The sequence below is a fragment of the Anser brachyrhynchus genome, assembly GCF_964034855.1.
Source record: "Anser brachyrhynchus genome assembly, chromosome: 11".
NCBI lineage: Eukaryota > Metazoa > Chordata > Aves > Anseriformes > Anatidae > Anser > Anser brachyrhynchus.
In genome coordinates, this window is record NC_137706.1 from 13,444,945 (window position 1) to 13,465,320 (window position 20,376).

At 45.2% G+C, this 20,376-nt stretch overlaps 1 protein-coding gene across 3 annotated transcripts in view; it reads right to left on the reverse strand.

Moving 5' to 3' along the window:
* The window catches only part of CEMIP (cell migration inducing hyaluronidase 1), a 112,478-nt gene that overhangs the window by 14,601 nt on the left and 77,501 nt on the right, over window positions 1-20,376 (reverse strand). For all 3 annotated transcript variants that reach the window (XM_080607438.1, XM_080607436.1, XM_080607437.1), the window contains exons 12-20: window positions 17,122-17,297; window positions 16,367-16,576; window positions 10,429-10,634; window positions 7,289-7,358; window positions 6,257-6,385; window positions 5,456-5,541; window positions 2,845-2,976; window positions 825-860; window positions 590-745 (exon numbers count right to left, since the gene is read on the reverse strand). In XM_080607438.1, the coding sequence (XP_080463564.1) occupies window positions 590-745; window positions 825-860; window positions 2,845-2,976; window positions 5,456-5,541; window positions 6,257-6,385; window positions 7,289-7,358; window positions 10,429-10,634; window positions 16,367-16,576; window positions 17,122-17,297 (1,201 nt within the window). The remainder of the gene's footprint in view (window positions 1-589; window positions 746-824; window positions 861-2,844; window positions 2,977-5,455; window positions 5,542-6,256; window positions 6,386-7,288; window positions 7,359-10,428; window positions 10,635-16,366; window positions 16,577-17,121; window positions 17,298-20,376) is intronic.

A 20,376-nucleotide genomic window follows, 5' to 3' on the forward strand; every position in this document is an offset into this window, starting at 1 on the left:
TTTCACTACAGAGCTACTGTTAGGATAACTGTTTTCAGAAATAACATCAAAACATTACTTCACTTGCAAACAAATCTGTAGGCCTAAGGTCCAGGAACAGGCCACACACAAAGTTCACTAGATGTTTTGAAGCTATTTACTGAAGGCATTAAATTCCCGTAGCACAGCAGCAATACTAACAGCAGCTCTGAGGCCGTCTATGACCACATCTAGGCCAGCTCAAGCCCAGGGAAGGCCTTCTGTGAGATTTCCTGGCAGCTGCCTTGGATGGAGACGGCCACTTCATGCAACCACTGCTGACTATATGTACAAAAGTTCCCAGCTAGCACACACTCCTTTGACTGTCTCCTCAACTCTGTTTGCAAAGGGGAGGTGAAAGAGGAGAGGAGCTTGATGCCGTCCTGGCAGCCTGCAAGTACATACCTGCCAGCAGCAGCTGCACAGGGAGGGCTTTGGGACAGGGAGACATGAAACCAAATCCTTTGTGTGCAAGCTATTAAACCAAACAGTGCTGAGGAAACCACACCGGCTTGGAGCTTGTACCAGGAGTGGGAACAGCGAGCGCTTTGATGTGCTGAGCTGAACTTACGGGCCGATGGGCAGGGTCCTGCCTCTGTGATCCAGGCCTCCGGGTCCCCAGATCTCGTTGTCCATAGTCTCCGTGCCCAGGTTTCCGCTCTCGCCAACAAACAGGCTGTTCTTGATTTCTTGCTTTGAGCCGTCATCATGAGGGAAGGTCCCACCACTAGAGGGAAAGGCCTGGAGGTGAAGGGGCTGCTCACGGCCTGTGCCCCACACTGCGGCACAACCCGTGTGACACTTACCTCGCCAAGGTCAGCCCGATGCCATTGTCTGCAAACCTGCCGGGAGAAGAGAGGTGCTTCAGAAGAGATTTTTGTTTGGTTTTGTTCGTTTGTTTTATCATGTCAAACTGAAATCACCAAACCAGGGAGGCGGAGGGCAGCAGGGCTTAATTACTGAATGGTGCTCGTAGGAGAACTCAGGTTTTTGCGTGCTTGTTCCCTTTCCAGTTTTGGAAGATTTTTTTGGCACATCTCGAGGTATTTGTGACTCATAAGAAGCAGCAGACATGCACCTAATTGCTCCATGTGGAAGTTAAGTCTGAGATGGCTGGGTGTAGTTTACCTGTCAAAGGTTTTTCCCTGCATCTAATTATCACACTCGTTTCACTGTTAGGTAAAAAGATTGTGTTTATCTCTCACCCCCAACTACCTTTTGTTATTTAATAATGCTTTGTCTTACCCACAGCTCTGTGCTTCCCTGTGTTCACGTATTACATACTGTTTCCATGAAATAACCTTACTAGGGGAAATGCTATAAAAGCAGTGAAGCTTGGCTTCTTTGTCACTAGCAGGAAGACAGAGATATGATCTTCCTTATTAAAAATAAAAATTGCAATGTCCTCCCATTTTGCTCAAATTCCAAAGCTTTTAGATGAGATAAATCACAACTGTTGATCAATGCCTCCAGCTTATGGGGAGGCTACAATTAATGTGATGGTTTGAGTCAATATCTTGATAGCATGTTTACACAAGTAAATGTACACTTCTGTCACTGTTCTCTCCTGCATATCAAAACCCTTAGTGGAGGAGCCAGCAGCTGAGTAAATCCCAGCTCTGCCTTATCCCACTTCTGTCTCTAGGTGGCAGCCCATTACGCGCTATCGCCTCCCCTCTGTTTCTGCGGCCCCATAAACGTACCCTGCACAGCACATTAACATTAGTTTTGTTAATGTACTACATAAGTCTTATTGTAGCAACACAAACGGAAATTACGGTGGCTATAAAGGCAATTACAGTCTGACAGCCGCTTCCTTTTATTCAGATGCAACCGTAGGATTGCTACTGGAAGCTCATAAAACGGGGTAACGTGCTGAGTAGCTTGGTACCCTCCGAACGTGGCACTCAGAGCACAAACTCTAAGTGACATGCGAGTGATCTGCAAAGACATCACTTGTCGGCTGTGGCGTGTGCTAGGTATTTCTGGTTCACAAGAAGCATAAACAGGGCGACTCAGTGTTACGTTTCCGACCGTTCTGCCCCGATCTCCTTCTTGCCAATCTGACAGGTCACTAGAGCCAGTTTATAGCCTCTGGTGGCTTTAGGAGACATGGGTCACTCTAGGGTAAGGCAGGCCTGCCAGCAGCTGGGCACCAGATAATGGAGAGACAGCTATTCGTGGCAGGGTGATCACAATATGCCTTGTAAAGTAGCTTTTTTCCTTTTTCTCCTCTTTCTTATTCTTGGTTGATATCAAGAGCCTGGCTCAGCAGAAGGAAACGTAGCAGATCATCTGTTTTCAAGTGCAAAAGAAATATCTGTTCTGACCAGCACAGGAAACAGCCTTCAAAGAGCACAAGATGTGTTTGCCCAGTTTCTCTCCCTTGCTGCTATGATGCATAGTTTCATGTCTACTTCATCAGTACTAGCTTATTCAGCATAACACTGAACCACATAAAGCTGATCTGTGACCAGACCTAGCCAGGAAAGGTGGTGGATTTTGCTGACTTCTTGCCAAAGCACCTTGTTTTTCGTGTGAGAAGGTACAGTTATTTGCATCTGTGCACGTGTGTGTGTGTTTGCGTGTTATCATTTTTGCATGCTGGTCAGAATCGCACGCAAAAACAATCTAAGTGATCTTCAGTGCAGACAAAAACCAGGTTTTGTTTGCATAAAACAATGCCTGCGTTTACTTAATGTTTCATCTTTATTTCAATCTTGGCCGTATAAAAAGGTGCAAAGCAATATAAATAGTCTGAACCACAGCTATGCTCGCCATAATCACCAGGCTGAACTCCGAGAGTTGAAATAAGGCAAAACTCACTGGCAGTTGTCCAGCCACACATCTCCACCCCGCAGCCAGGCCCCATGATCCTGATTCTTGTAGGCAATAAAGCGCTCGATTATTGCAGGTTCCCTGGGCTTCAAAGGATCAGCATCTTTGTGTGGGCTGTATCTGTAACCAGAAGGAGAGAAGAAACGTTGGCGAGGGAAGGCAGCCTCGCTCGGTCTGCGGCCCTGCAGGACATCTGGTTTCTGCTAGCTCAGAACAGCCCTGGGACAGCAGTCCGGCCAAGCAGCGTGTCTCGGCGAGCTGCGGTGGCCAGACCCCGCTGCCAAGGGACGGCCAGTCCAGGCGAGGCAGTTGTAAAGACCCGCTCCAAGTTTCCTTTCACCTTGCCATTATTGTATTGCTGATATATTGCTGCAGGCACGGAAAGTTTATTATTGCTCCCAAAAGGCTGAGATGTTTTTTAATCCTTTTCTGTTACCCTTTAGCATATTCCTGTTTAGATAAGTGTCCTTTTGTTTCCCCTTTTGAGCATTCTTATCTCCTACCCTTGGCCGTACTGTGACAATGAGCATTTTTTCCTCACTGCAGGAAGGAACTAAAACATCTTGGAGAGGGGCTGAGAGTAGCTCCTCCACTACCCATTGCTCAGGACACACATAAGAGATTTATTAGCTCCGAAACCCTCAACTATGATGAAATATTGGCCTGATGTAGGAAAAAAAAAAAGAAAAAAGAAACATAAGTTGGAAGCTACAGCAAAGTGTGCCCTCAGCTGCCTGTCTGCCATCACTCGGACAAGAGCATCTGAGCGAGGATCCAGCTCGCTGTGGTGCTGCTGAGCTCGGCTGGCATTTACCCGCTCCTGAGGGGTTGCTCTCCTTATTGCTACCGAAGGAGCATCTTCCATCAGTACAGCACAGCTTAGAAACCCTGACAGATGAGTATCCAAGTCAGTGCCAGCAGCGGATGGTCCAGAGATTAAAATTCATGCCTCGCCAATGGGTAGCGAGGCCAAGCTGTCAAATCGCTAACAGATATTCAATAGCGCTTTGCTTTGCTTAATAAGCCATCATATCAATCTAAAACTGAGCGGCAGGCTGATGGGGTTCCAGTAAATGAATATTGCTTTGGCAGCCTCATCACTATGAATTTGCTTTCAGAGAGAGATTTAGTATCAGCCCTTGTGAATTCCCTAGACGTTGTTAAATACAGATATTGCGAGATGGATTCCAGTTTCATTCACATCCATGTGTATCTGGAATAACGCTATAAGGTACGGAGTTCTGCCCAGATATTTAATGCCGTAATCGAATGCAGATTAATCTCTCCAGCTTTGTAACTGTCCAGCCTACCTCCAACGCTGCCCTGGCCAGTCCAGCTATAATCACTTATTCAGGCTTTCAGCTTTGACACGTGAAAAGTAGAAAGCGGTAGAAATATTTTGAGCTGCAGCCCACGCTGGTGGGTGATCACCAAGCACAAACATGACTGCATTATGAATTGCTTGGCTTCCAGGGGTCATTCCTGCCCTTGTATGGCAAGGGACAAATTGCCTTTTGTAATCACTTACTGTGCCTCTGGCAACAGGCACTTTCCCAAGGCACGCGTTCAGCTATCTGGAAAAGCAGCATCGAGCTCCCAGGGGAATTTGGAGGTATTTGCAGGGAAGGCTGCTCTTATTATTTTTCAGCAGTCACTTTCATTATGTAATTAATTTCAATGTAATTATTTCAATTGATTTAGCATTAAAATGTTGTAAATAATATTCACTTTGGAACTTCATTTAGCATCAGCTGCAAGGCAGGGCACTGGGGCGATGCAGACATAGGACAAAGGGCACAGCTGATGACTGCAGCGCTGGCTGGGTCCCCTCAAGGGGACCGGTCCCACCCATGCAATCCTTGCCCAGTGTATGACTACAGCTCCCGAGAGATGGAAAGGGGAAAAGAAAAAGCTGAGAGTCATTCTCCCTTCCTGGGCAGAGATGTTCAGCAGGTTGCTCTTCCCTAGATGTTTTCTTCTGTTGAGGAACCCAGTCATGGGAAATTGCAGGTTCAGTGCCACTGGAGGCACTGGTGTCAGGGAATAAAACTGTGCAACTTGAGAGCATTTAAGTCCTTTTCTCTCCCTGGGGTTGGCAACTATGTTAAGAGCCAGACCCAACCTCTAATGAGATAAAAGGGTGCAAGCACAACCCTTACACTATTACACTTTGCCTGCAGAAGTCCTTTGCTTACTTCAGCCTCCCTGCTGTGGTCTGCTTTGGGGAAAGAGTGGGAACTCTCAGGTGCCTCCAGACCAGCAGACCAGGTCTGCTGATATGATACATCTATAGAGAGGTTCTATGTAAAAAAAAAATAAAAAAAATAGAACACCCTAGAACAGGTGTAATATCCATGCCAGCTCAGCTCAGAGCTGAAAAGCAAGGACAAAACAGGAGGATGTACATGCTGGGAGTCCGTTATGATATGCAATGGGGAAAAAAAGTTAGGTGGTAAATCTAAATGAAGACCTTTCTTTAATAAGAATCCCCAAAAGCATCGCAAGGATTCTTATCAGCTTCCTTGGGAGCAATGTCATAGCTCTCAGTCAGTGCTATACGTTAAGTCTTTTCCAAACCAAGCTGTGCAGAACACTTTACCTCCCAGAAATCAGTGTCAGGATAGGTCTTTTGTCCTTGGCTGAGGCTGGAGTTGTTTTAACGCCATTATCGATGATCATTCCAGCCTAAAAGAAAAGGGAAATGTGACATTACAGTATATTTATTCGATGGTTCTTTTGATTTCCAGGTTCTTTCTCTAATTGTTCTAAGCCAAAGCTTATTGCATGATCCTAAAAACTGCTTCTGTTAGTAACATATGAAACAGAGGGTTGTCAACAGTATCAGGACTTGTATACACCCCCCAAACTGCTGCAGGTTAACAGAAACTGAGCGATTCTTGTGAATGTACCCCCATACCCATGAACACGCTGCTGTAGTCCCAGACCCTCGGTGATGAGCATCCCTCACCTCACAGCCCCACGGCACGGGGGTAAATAAGGCAAGAGTGAGAGAAAGCGATCAGACACGGCGGCTGTATTTATCCCTCTAGAAGCTGTTCAGTTAATTGCTAACATTGGCAGTTGGGGTCTATAATTAGACAAGTTGCCAATAGATGGTGCTCCTAGAGGAGCTATTTTAGGAGAGCAGCAGCACAGAGCCTAGAGCAACTGAGCGGAGAGAAGAGCCTTAATGCCCAAGAGCCAAGCTGAAGCGGGTGCTGGCTGACTCCAAGTGCTCCCACGCCAGCATGCGAGCTGCTTTATCTGCAGACACAAACAGGCTTGCATGAACTTTTAGTGAAACAGAAAGCACAGGCATTAATAACTTGCAGACCCGGAGAGCTGGAGCGAGAAAATGGTGTTTTTTGGACGGCAGCATTCCAGTTGCGTGCAGACTCACCCGGTAGTTGGAATGCGCGCGGTTGTTGGAGAATTTCCCCATCGGCATGTGCTCTGAGTAGCCGGGGGAATACATGCCTGCCGAGGGCCCCGTCGGCACGTGGTGCAGCACAAACCAAAAGCCTGTTTCCTGAGAAAAAGAACCGGCAGCTGAGCCTTCGCTTGAACCTCTTTGCTGGTCTGCATTAGCCCGAGGATTTATCAGTAAACCCACAAGACATAAGCCAGAAGACCAGGACAAATCACAGCTAGCAGCATTGACCTCTCTACTACACTCAGCAGAAAGTTGAACGTACACACACACACACACACACACATATATTCACAGTCAGACTCCTGCCCAGCATCTTTGGGGTGCTTGAAGTTAAGCTCTATATAGAGCTTATCTATATAGAAGGTATAAGCAAGACTTTTGTAATTCACTGGTGCCCTCCCGTCAGTGTATGTGCAAGTCTTAAAAATCAGGTCAATGTTATTTACCTGCCTAAAAATATATTTAGGAACCTGAATGCAGGTAATCAAATTTTGAAGGCTTAGAAAGACTCATCTCGTAAACAAAGAGAAACGTTTGCTTAAGAGATGCATCTCTTTGTTTAAGGATTTATTTACTTATTTGTCTTTGTAGAAAAATAAGAGCTCCTACTGTGACCAAGAATTCCTGTGGAATTAACATTAGGGCTGATTGAAATTTCAGAGGAACATTACTGTACCACAATCAACAGAATCATTGACAAAGACTTCACTGGCACTATGCAGTCAGATTTATTTCATTTATTCAGGCTGCACACTGTGCAGAGGGTGGGAATTTTTGTTAAATCCATCCAGCTCTAGAAACAGCAAGTGTGGAGAAACAAGAAGTGTGCAGCAAAAGGAAAAGCATTATTTTTTACTGGCAGCACTAACCACATTAATATATGTCTCGATCTAGCAGTTTCAAAAATGCCTGAGTAACAGAAGCAGGTTTTGTTCCAACCAGAGCCTTGCAGGGCTCGAAGTTCTGAACTGTTACCAAATCAGAAACTTCTGTACTCACTTCAGATCCCGCAGCTGCACAGTTTATAAGGTTGTTGTGTGGGTTGGCTATCCAGAAGGTGGATACAGCGCTGCAGATGAGGAAAACAAAGAACGAGATGAAAATGACACTTTGAGCACATGCCAGAATCACAGCTCAACTCCCCGCAGTACAGGCATGGCTGATAATGCCCCAGATAAGGGGTCCTGCCTAGGGCAAAGGGGCTGTTTCTTTTCTTTCCCTTCTCATACCGTATTTGTCCTCTGTGGTTTGACAGAGAACATGGCCTTATCTTTTAAAACCCCCGAGTATTAAATGAGGAATTTCTATTGCAATTCCAAGCCTGCTATGAAGCTGTCAGGTGTCAATTCTGTTTTATGATAAGGTAAATATGTTGTTGCACAAGCTACAGAAAAGCACTTTGCCTCCTAATAAGCCTCCGGTTCATTAGAGGTTCTTTTAATCAAGGGACCCGATGAATTACCTCTAAAGGCTTTCCAAGTATACCCCAGCACCTCCTTTTTCTGCAAGCTGCTGTGATTCATTAACTTTATTTGCTCCCACCCCCCCATGCATTTCTTCTGGGACAAAAGGACTCCATTTGCCTAATGCACATAAAAGACTTAATTGAAAGATTCCCGTCAAGGAGGGAAGATCAATCCATCACCGTGCCTCCTGTGACATACAGCATTCATTAACCAGTGGGCACATGAACTTTCAGAGGAAAACCTCCAGTGCTTACAAACAGCAGACTCATGGCTTGCTCCCTAAATTTGCTGGGTGAGATTCAAGAACCTACCTAACCCTTATGTCTGTTTTATGAAGGACTTCATGGGGGCTTTATTCCAATGGATTTTGCTGACCTGAGACAAAGTTTGGCCTGCATGACTTTATCATGAAAACATAATACAGAGCTGGGCTACAAAAATGCAACTTGAAATTATTTATAGACTGCCTCCTGCTGCATAGGCAAGGGCCTCAAACCCACAGTATTTCCACTGTGACATGTCAGTCATCCCAGTCCTGTCCTGTCCCTCGGAGCCATGTGGGTTGGGGAGGTTACTGGCACAATCCTATTATCTTCACCGCTGGCAGCGGCTGCCTGCCTGCCTCTTCCAAGCCAGCAGAGCCACAGCTGGTGCTCATCCCTCGTCCCTGCACTGGGCGCCTTGGCCGCTGTCCCAGGGGATGGCATGGGTTGATGCGTGGGACAACACTGGTGTACTCATCCACCAGCAGGGTGGATGAACCCAGTGCAAAACCAAGGTTTTGTCTGATCAGTCCCTAAATGCTTTTATAAAGGAAGATGTGGCAGATTGAAGTACTGTAGGATTTTTTCATTATACTTCTGCATATCATTCCTAGTGCTTTTTCATATAATAACCTTCCAAAATATGACACTAAGTATGTTCCTCTGATTATTAAATGAATTTTCAGTGGAAAATGAGCACAATGGATGATTAACTCTTATTTTATGAATGGAGACATTGAGTGTAATTTATAAACAAACACAGATGTGAAAAAGAGCATTGCATGTATTTCAAATCTTTCCCTTGCCAAAGTAAAAAGCTAAAAATATGTTTCTTTGGCCAAAACCCCAGTCTGTTCTGAGGACAGGATGGGTGATACTGGCAGAGTCTCAGCAGGTTGAGAGTTTTTCTAAATAAATGAAAACCCCCAAAGATTTTTAGCTGTTAGGCATCTATCAGCTTCTCTCTGTCTCATTTTGAGAATGGAAGTCTAGCTCCAGAGACTTTCTCATCGACTTCTTGTTGGTCATAAATTCACCTTCTTCTAGTGTAGATCTTTTTCCCCATCCAAATACAGCAAAATAAAGCCCTGGAGAAAAATCTGAGCTAGGGGCAGAAATGTTCCTCTCTCCCAGCAGCTTCAGTGCAGCATCAATGCCCTGTGGTCTCAAGACAAGACTTCACTGGGGAGGACCTCCCTTCTCTTGCATGGGGGTATTGTTCTCAAGCTTTGATGATCACCATCAATTCAAAACTTCCAAAGGCAAACTTGACATCCACAGATTTGCTCCAGACTGTTTGCTATGCTCCCTGTCTGCTTGCCTAGCTGTTAAGCACACAGGTTGTACTTTAAGAGTTTAGTACTCCAGAAGAGTCGGGGGAATGGAAGGAAGAACAAGAAAGCTAATTAACTACCCAATATGCATCAAAACAAGTAGATGGTCTAAGCAGCCAGTAATTACAAACTGAATCATATTCCTAGGTTGTGCGTCTTGATTTAGGAGCAAAAAAACAGCTGGAAAATCAGGGAAAGGAGTGCTAGAATGGCTTTCAGGAGCACAGTGACCTTGTGACAAGGTCAACTACCACTACAGTATTTGTGACTGGCGTTTCTCTAGCTTGTGTTTAAAAATTACTACCAACAATGATCCCATTAATTCTTCTGAGAAGAAATTCTAATGCTTAACTGTGTGGCCAAGCTGGTCATATTTCTTCTATACTTCACCTGATTTTTTTTTTTTTACTTTTTTTTTTTTCTTCAAGGCAACAGAACTGCAAAAAGAACTTGTAAAATTCCTTCTTGTTGCAAATGCTTCTATAATCCTCATCTAAACCTCAGCTGGCAGGTCTGAAAGGACACAGAGGAAAGGATCTTGCAAAAGGGAGATGAAAGGCATTCAGCATTTTTCAAGTTTAATACTGGTTTTGCGGCAAATAGAAGTTTTAAGAAGTTTTCATGGAAACGTTTTCATGAGCTCATACATAGACAGACTATTAGAGATCCAGCAGACATATACAGTCTTTGATCTTTTATTGCCAAGTTCTAATTTTGTGCTAAACTGCATTTATCATACCATTTTGGTTTCACTTCACAGTTTGGGTAAACTGCCAAATGAATGCATAATACTAATGCTGTATCATTAAACAATATCTGTGCTCTGCAGATAATGGGTTTAGAACTAATGTGAGTATTTTCAAAATCAACTATCGTTCAATATGAGCACAAATGTCAGAGCCCAGCCCATTCTAAACTCAGCAACTTCTGGATGAACCAATAAGACTGCTCTCCCAGACCTTGGGGCATGAAGCCCAGATCTGAAAAGAGGATTACGTAATCGTATGCACATAATGCTGTCTTTTATGGCTCAGTTCTGCAAAGAACAGGCAGAAGAAAAGGAGGCTCCCACTCACCTACAGTCCTGCCTGGGTTTGGGGATGTACCCTGGGTAAGCTCCCTCCGTGATCAGCTTGCACATCCTGCTGTCCCGGTCAGAGGGGAGCAGAGTGCTAGGTTTAACAAGCAGTCCAAGGCAGTGGTCAAACGTGTTGCGCTCTTCTGGTCCATCTTCCGTAAAGAAACAATGGCCCAGTGCATCATAACCCACAACATCCTTCACCTGCATAAAGAAAACAAAGGTCTGTGTTCAGGCTTCATCCTTCAGCCATTACATAACAAGAAGAGACTTTACAGTAATAGCACCCCAGTACCCTCTTGAGCTCAAAGCGTAGAAGCAAAAGCAAAAGCAAGATCACTTCCTGCTCTTAAGAGCTGACAGCATAAACAATAACTCCAACGTTTAAATTTAATTAGAATTTGTCATCACCTAGGAAATGTTAGTTCCATTCTTTTGTCTGTCTGCAAAATCAGAGACTATCTTAGCATGAGACCGGAAAAAACATCGGGTGGGGAGATGAGCGAAGGATGTTAGATGCTCAGATCACATCTGGGCTCATTCATCTTCATATGGAGTTACATGAACAGCTATATAAAATGCATCTGAAAAATGCAGCTGAGCTGAAAAAATATTTTTCAGGCTATCAGAGAGGTGGCAAGTTGTTTTCCAGGCAGGCTGGCTTGTTTTAAGTTTGACCTGATCCTTTTTTCCAAGTTGTTGACAGAAGCTTTATTTGACCCTGAGACAAATCAGCTGGTGTTAATCAGTGCCGTTCTGTTTCTGGTTTGAATGATGTTAACATCAGGACACCATTGTGTAGGACAGAACAACAGCCATCAACCCACTAGAAGATCTGAAAAAAACAGTTTCAGGAGCATATATGCAAATATGTGAGTTTGAAGCCTAAGGCTAGGACTGGCTGGGAGACCGCAATCCTCAAACATGCTGTGTCCAAGCAAGTCAGTTGTTATTGCTTATGTCTAGGATATGGAAAATGAATTTCAGGTCAGGTGAAGTGCTGGCTCTCCTGGCTCTCTCCTTAATTGTTCCATCAGCCCTCACCCATCAGCTACCTTTGACCTAAAAAACCTTTCTGGCAAAGCTTAGCTAGACACCAGTGTGTTCCTAATGATGCTTCTGGTGAAACAGCAATGGTGAGAGGGCAAAAGAAGATATTAAACTGGATACGAAGCCTGTTCTTTATGGTGTCATTGGAAGACCTAGACTCCCAAGCACCAGAATTACTTTTGTAAACAGGACTGAGATTCCTCTGTCACCTACATGACTCATCTCAAGGCAAGGAGCACTGATTTCAAATCAAATCCCAGGACTTGTGTTGAAATGATTACAAATATGTTTTCACATGAGAAAAAACACCACTTGCCAAGTATATTATGAGCTTACATCTGCACCCACATCTATTATGTATCATCCATGCTCCCCTGTAAGTACTCAAATCTCTGGACACAAGTCACCACAGTAAATTAAACACAGCTAAAATGACCTGCAAAGTTGTGTGTTCCATTAAATTACCTGACTGAAATTTACGGCTAACTTTGCCAGTTTAATTAGACGATGGTTTTTGCAAAATTGAGGCTTCTTTTTGTAGGTGGAGAAAGTATGTACTACACTGAACTGTCCCTCCCTGGACACGTGAGCTGTCCCAGCCTTGCAATTGTAAAGGTTTATGGGACAGGAGAATATGTCAGGAGAGTGATCTCTTTTCAGAAGTTTTCCAACGCGTAGAGGAAGTCTTCCAATCACAGAGATGTCAGAACTGCGCACAGCCACCGAAGCCAATTAGTTTTCTCTCACACAGCTGTACCATTGGAAAGACACATAAGGAACGCTGCTGTGACATTTAGATGACAGAAATGGTTTCCTTAGAGAAACACTAGCCACGTGGTGTGGCTATTTAGCTTGCCAGCCGGCACACTGCTCCACCAGGAATGGGGTATGAAAACCTGAGGTGACCAGACTAGAGCTGGGGCAAAGCCCACCTCTGTGCATGGGAAGAAACATCACAGGAGAATGCCTCCCCCAGGACATCCAGAGAGGAGTGAGGCAGAGAAAGGAATGTGCACTGGCAGAGGGAGAGACAGCAAGCCTGGTGTTGTCCTAACTCATCCCTGGAAGGCCACAGAACAACATAGTTATCATCCAGGGACCTGTTCCCTAATGCACTTGTCACCCTCCGTTTGATTAATTATTTTTCCCATATCTCATCTCTTGGTCAGCTCTGACTTAGTTTCCTGTGTGTGTTTTCATACACAAGCCCAGTGCTGAAATGCTTGGATAGCAAAAGAGCTGCTTGTTCCAAAAGCATTTTTCCAATGGATTTAATTTTTGATTTGATTAAAGCCTTCTTAATAGTCCATAATCTCACCTTAACCATGAGTAATTTATGGCCAGATAATGCCCTCCGTGGTAAAACTGTGCAGTATAGCTGGATTACTAAAAGCAGATACCACTGAAGTAGTTAGCACAGCCACTTATTCCATGAAGTACAGCTCTCCCCTGGCTCCTGCCGGAGTGTTTATTGGCCTCCATTTAATTTCCTGCCCTGATGGCTGTTTCTATTTTAGCTTGCTCACTGGGATCCAGTGGAGAGAGTGGGAATCAGAGCAAAGTTTCATCCCCAGGATTGCAGTGGTGTAACTGGGTGGTTTTATGGCCAATGTGTTAAAGAAAACATTGGGTAATTATTGGCATTTTCAAACATTAATTATGGTGAGAGGAGAATTTCTACAGATTTGTTTCCAGAAGGACCCTCTTCCCCTCCCTGTAACTATGAATTTGTAGACAAGTGCAGAATAGCCCACTGATGCAAGTGAACTCCTGACGGGATAGGGAGTTTTAGCAGCACAGTGCAGACCCACAGATAAAACAGTCCTGCCATTGGGAATAAATAGGCACTCTTCAAGGCATTTACACAGGTACTTAACTACAGTCTTGTGAGAAGCCCCTTGGAAATCAGTGGCCTAAAGTTAAGTACATCCTTAAATGCTATATACTGTGCTGAGGTTTAACAGTCCAGCTATATGTTTTTTGCATGTTTCCAAAGTACAGTTCATGCACATCATCAAGACAAATTTTCCCTCAGAAAAGTATGCTTTGGGTCTACCTGACCTCAGAGGGAATGACTGTTACCTGGGGGAAGAAGGAGCTCATTGCTGTCTGCACAAATGGTGCTCGTGCATGTAGAAACATGTGGTGTTGCCCAAGTAAGAAGACAACAGGCAGCAAGGAAATGTACGGAATAACCCTAGTAGTCACCAGAGACCCGTGTGGGTGTCTGTGAATTTATCTGGGGCAGAAGGAAGAGGAAAGGAAGGAAAACAGAGTCGGAAAGCAGATGAGGAGATTGCGGTGGTATCACCTGAAGAATCAAGGCTTGGAGCTGCTGAATGCAGATGTCTATCAGAGCAATGAGACACCATTTAGGTGATGCAAACTTTGGAGCACCTCTTCTGTGATGCAACTGAACAAACACAGATTGCTTTATTTCATTGGGGCTTTCAATTCAGCCATCAGCAGCAATTGTATGGTTAAAATAAAAAATAGGTTAAGTATTATGAGTGGAGTTTAGCGTTCACACATTTCAATAAATTATAATCTGCAGAGATTGAATTCTTGATCAACAGTTTAGTTTATATGTCCTAAATTCTAAGATTTCTCTTGGGTGCCTTATGAAGGCAAACCACAGTCATCTAGGGAATGGCAGCTGTTGAGTAATGGCAGGAGAAACAAGCTGCTTTCATCAGCTGCATCACTCTGTCTGAATTTCATCATGTCATCTTGTCTGGAAAAGCCTGAGCACACGGATCCCTCTGCCATGGATTCCCCAAGGTACAGTTGTCACTCGGAGAAAGCACAAGAGACAGAAGTATTTCCAAATGCTCTATACAAATCCATCTGTCTGACCCATACGAAAAATGCCAGGCGCTGGGTATTTGGGTTGGCAAGAACTAATCAGTAGAGAACGAAGATCTCACGTCACACTGAGAAGCAGGGCTTTAGCTGGCCTGCAGCTCACCCACAGCTGTGCAACCTCTGTGTAACCAGTGCATTCATGGTGCCATTGGTAAGAGCCTTGGGATCGTGTGAAAAACGAGTCCTGCAGCACTGCCCTTCCACCCTGCACATGAATTGCGTGCTGAGCCCCCATGTTGGCGACTTTGAGTTGGCAAGATCCCATATGACCCTGAATGCCTTATATAATTTAAATAGCAGAATGCTTTTTTTTCTTCTTTTTCTTTTTTCTTTTTTTTTTCTAGAAGCCAAGTTCACTCGTTAGGTTTCACGTTATAAACTTAGAAGGACAGAGGTCAGAAGCAAAACCTCGTATTCGTAAATAGCAGATAAAAGCAGCTCTGCTTCTAGGGCTGCAATTTCAATGCCCTTTCTTTAACTTCTGTGCATTTTAATTATGCCTGTGATGTCCCTTTCCATTGCTGCCACTTTTAGAAGTTGTAGCCTGCAGGTCTTGCCTAAAGGAGACTGTAAGACTAAGCCCATCGTGTGGTAGTGTCAGCAAAGGAGGAAGCAGTCATCCGTAAACAAAGGATTACAACCGTGTCTTCACCAGGCATTGGAAATGAACGATATCCCCCAAGTAAGTCTGAGTGTAGCCTCTTATAGACTCCTACTGTGAGAGGGTATGGTAACTTTAAAAGAGTTTAAAAACAGCATGAATACAAACTCCTAATGCCATCTAGGTGACGGTCTGCTGGTGATACGTCTTCTCTTAAATCTCTGTTATATACGGTAGCAAAGCTCTTGACTATACAAATACTGCAGGGCTCTCATACACATTTTTTAATTTTTTTTTCCTTTTGGAATACCCTGCCATCTCCCTGAATGGGCAGGGATCCTTTACCTGCAGAAATCTTGGGATTTCAAGACTTTGTTTTTGAATGGATACTTGGGAAAAAGTTGGCTAATCAAACCTGATAATTATTTCACACCTTTTGCAGCTCTGCTTTTGGAATAGATTTCTTCGTATTTCCTGAATGCAGATAAAGATCTCTCTTTTCTCCTGTTCATTTTTGTGAATGGAGCTTACTGGATATATAGCTTCAGTAATAACATTCCTACTGTACTTTCTAGGTCTTAGTTTCTTTACTGCAACCAGTTGGGTGCTGGGTAGGAGACCCTATCTGTTATTAATGGTGTGGTTGGCTTTGAAGATGCTGCCTTAAAATAGTGGGAAGCTGACAAAAGCAACAAGGGAAGTGACCAACACAACCCATTCCTATCCCAGAAGTGCCAAAGGAGCAAGTGTTTTTTCTGAGGAAGCAGTCAGAGGTGGATAGCAGTGAAGAAAGCCTTTTGGGGTTACATGCCAGTCTCCAGGACAATCAATAAGATTGAGTTTTCCCTCTGCATGCTTACATAAAGAAGAAAACATCCCTACATCTAGGTACAATCTGAACATGCTCTCATCATCTCTGGTGTGCTGTAACTTGTCTGATAAGCATATGTCATTATATAGATTTGTCCTAAAGGATTTCCTGTCTGGAGAGCAACTCTGACAAATCAGAACTTTGTGAATGCTTAAATGTTGTGAATGGCATTGCAAACGCGAATCTTTATTACAGGAAAGATGAAGCACACTTAAACCTTCTGATTATCGTCTTTAAATAGCAAGCTCTCTGCCTATACACAGACCCAACTGCTCATTAGAGATGGGCTGGTCGGCAGACATCCCTGCACACAGACAAAAGCTCTGCCTGCTCTGAATCACACACAGCCTACAGTGCCACCGTGGTCTCCTCCTTCTTAACGCGGGTTGAAATACACCTGGAACATACATCTACATAATCAGGACAAGAGAAGGAGACATACTAGTTCTAAGAATAAAACAAATGACCCTGAAATAATTAAGCTGCGTTCACGCTACAAGGAAATAATTTGGTGCCTTGATCGGTAAGGTAGACATTGGGGTTTCTTACCAGTAAGCCATTGGATCCATGGACGGTGACACAGCGGGAGAAGGTGTGGTGGATGGAGACGTCCTTCACATACGTTGGAGGGTTGTAGCCTCCTTTCTCATCCACATCTCCAGCCATATGGAAATGAATTGGGTAATGTCCCATTGTCTGCTGTCCCATGTATTTCAATTCTAGACCTTCGATATGGGTAGCCTTAAAATCAAGAGCAATCTGGAGAAGAAAAGAACATCAGTCAGGAAAGATGAGGGCAAGGAGGAGGGCAAATACAGCATAGGAATGGGTGGGTGGTATCTGCTAGAGAAAACTACTTTGTGCAAGGGGTGTATAGCTACAGGGTGAGGGAGAGAGGCTCATGCTGGCCAAGGGGACCATAGCAGCTCTGTGGTCCCACCACTGCTGCCATGGCTACATCTGACTTCATTTTGGAAGAAAAAACATTCAAATTTAATGTTTTCCATGAGTTTCTTTCACCTGGGCTCAAATTGACCCCCCTGGGCTGCGCACCACCAGAATCTGGGGAGAACTGGGATGGGGATGCGGAGGCTGTCTCTCGGAGGGGTTGAGCACCAGCCCGCGTGGCTGAGCAGTGTCTGCAGGGGTGTGAGATACACTTCAAAGCCAGATACCAGGCAGCAGCAGTGGGGAGGATCTGCTGCACCCAGGGAGGGGATGCTCGCCTCCCTTCCTGCATCCTGGCTTCCTCGGTATATCAAGGTGTGGTGGAGAGAAGTGCAAGGAGAGGGCAGCAGCCCTACCTTGATGTGTCCCCCAAAGGTGTCGAAATCGAAGAAGGAGCATAGCTTGCTGCCGTACTCATAGCACCGCCCCTCCATCTCGCCCATGACCACGACGTTGCGGCTCAGCAGCCCCACTTCTGCCCGCATGTCAACGCTGTCGATGACTTGGCCAACGTGGAGGTATGCTGCTTTCCCTGGGGGAACAAGATCCAGTTTCAGAGTTACTCTGCCAATGCTGCTGGTTTGCAGCACTTCCCGTGGTGGGGTTGGTTGATAATGAAAGGAGCAGTTGAATCAGCAAAAACTGCTGGCTGACTCCTCAAAAGGCAGAAGGCTGGAACACAGGTGTCACACCATGTCCTGCTGAGATATTTTCAACAGAGGAAGTGGAATTTTTTTGGTCCAAAGTTGCTTCATTTAGACAGGGAGTTAAACCAACAGTCTGTCAGGCAAAACACATTTCCTACCTTGAAAAGGGACGCTGATCACTTGAGAGATTTTTACTTAGGTTTACAATCAGCTGTGTATGAACATTCAGTGCAAAGAAAATTGATGATGCAGCTACAGAAAAGCCCCAAAGTTAACATAGCACTTTCTATAGCGAGACACTGGTAGCTGCTCAGACCTTGCAGCACTGCTCATGGGTGAGCATCAGCCTGACCCTGCTAACACCATGGCTGCATAGCATTAAGGACCGGGCAGAAAGCCTTGTGGAAATTGTGGCCTGGGACCACTGCAACCCCTCACCCAGCTCGTGGCTGGCCTCCGCACACACACCTCGCTCCGTGGAGGGGTTAAAACCACAGAGAGCCTTCCCTGGCCTGATCAGAAAGGGGTGAAGCCCGGGCAGTGTGGATGTCTAGAAAGCAAAATAATCTCTTTGCTGTAATTTCATTCAAACGTATTCATGCTCCTTCCTTCCTTCCTTCCTCGGCTTTCTGCAGAGAATGCAGTTGGGAAAAGGTTCATCTTACGGACTACATTCTGTATTATTCCAGTAAAAATAAGTAATAAACTCTTTAAGTAAACACTGAACTTTAAGGAATGCTACACTTGCATGTATTTAATTTCAGTGGAATCATTCAAAGCAATAATTAGAAACAAATGGCAAGCCCGAAGCCTGGCTATCCCTGTGAAGCACTTTGTGCTGGAGCAGAGGTGCCAAGTTGCAGGGAGGATTTTGAACACTGAAACATTCTTGTTTTAACCAAAACCTACTGCTTTGACTCTATAACAAAGATAAACAAACACCATTAACTCCCCCTTTCTCCTGGAGCTGGGAGCAGCGTAGTTCGATGGCAACACTGGGATTTGGGAAGGGTGAGTGCTCCTCCTCGTCCCGAGATTGCCACTCTGCAGGACAGGGTTCACCCCCTACATGAGCCTCTGCCTCAGCTCCCCACCGTCAAAATAACGTGACAGTGGTAAAAGACACCCTTGGTTAACTGGAGTGGTGGTGACGGCAGGACTGGTGAACGCTTTTACCCATTTATCCATTCAGCCCCCGATGAAGCAAGAGTATCACACAGGGGGCAGGAAGGCTAGAAGAGCGTGTTGTGGGATTAATTATTTGGCAGTAGTTTAGCTAGGGAAGAGAAAGACTCAGTTCATCTTTCACATTTTCCTCGTATAATCTGCATCATGCTGACCCCTCTTCTCCTGCCTGGGTGAAGGAAAGTCTGCCATGGGGGGAGGCAGCCTGTGGGGGCTGTGGTGGGAAGAGGATGCTCCAGTAAGCTCCATGCTCAGCCCCCAAAATAAGGGCTGTAAGAGGCTGTGGGTTTGCACCTCACTTGCGTTTGCAGTCACCTTCTTAAAAAGGTCCTGGGCTTCCCTGCAGTGTTGCCCTGAAGCCAGCAAGCCTCTTCAGGTGTGTGGCCAAAATCAGACCCAGCTTACCCAAAAAACAGCTTCACCTCCCTTATTCACGTCTACTAAAAAAAAACCTATGCCAGTGGGTGTCCTCTGCATGAGGATACCCTGTGCTGGACCCTAGAGCAGCTCCATTAAGAAGCACAGCCACTTGTTATGAAGCTGTTTTTAAGCTGTTATTTTTCAGTTTCCCCCAGAGTTGACCTTTCCTTGATTTACTGAGATGCAGGAAGAAGTTCAGATAATCATAAGAACATCCTATTTCAAGCCACATCTCCAGGATTTGTGGCAGTGAAATTAGATAGGCAGTTTTGTTATTTAATGTGCTGAGCTCTAGAATAATAAATGTCATGCTTGCATGTATTTAATTTAATTTAACACCAGTCCAGACATGCAAAATAGTGTAAGCACTGACAGGAATTTTAAATACGCACTAACCAGTTTCTAAATATAACTCCTTGGGTGCATGTTTTTCACTTAGTGCTTTTGCTGACTTGACTTGTTTGGAGATAAAAGGAGAGACAGAAAGCACTTCCAACGTGAAAGTGGATTTTGAATAATAACTCCTTTAACAGAGTTTTGAAAAACAATCCTCTCCTTCCAGCAGCCAGAAATTCAAGCTCCCCGTGGCAGTGGGGCCATCCTGCCAAAATGGCTCACAGGAGACCGACCCAGGCACAGGAGTGCTCAGGTGCTGCAAATTCCTGCAGCAACCTGGCACCGGGCACTTCCCACGGGGCCAGGAGCACCGCGATGTGCGTCCATGGACACGTGGCACCTCCAGCGAGCTGGCAGGGCACGGCCGTGAGTGGCATGAGGAAGAAATAAAACAAAAGAGGCTGCTCCGTGCTGAGTCTGGGGAGTTCACCTGAAGATGGGAGCCTCTCACTGCAGAGCTGGAAACCTGAGGCTAGGCTGCTGCTCGCCTTCCCAGGGAGCAGCCGCAATGTCCGAGCTCCTGAGATGCTGACCATGGGCAAGCCCAAGCCTGGGGTGTGCAGACCAGCCCTGAAGTGGTTTGATAGGAAGAAAAGCAACGCTGTGCTTTGAACGTGGGAAGAATGCATCTGCTGCTTCAGCATCAGAGCTGATGCCTGGGATTGCCCAAGCACTAACAAACCCGGGGTCACTGATTCACCATCTCCCTCTTTGGGCTCACTCTTGCTGCATCCCTCACGGGGAGATGTTGCCTCGCTGGCGAGCCAGACTTGTGCTGTGCTGTAATCTAAACCAAACAAAGCCTTGTGGCCGCACAGATTACATCTCTCCACAACAGGCCCATGTGATGGGCTCAGAAGAACACCCTTGGTTTGCTGCTGTATTTGTCATACTGGTGCCTTCAGTTAAAATGTTAATTTGCAGGGAAAATCGATCTCCTTTAATGTGCGGGCTTGCCTGACA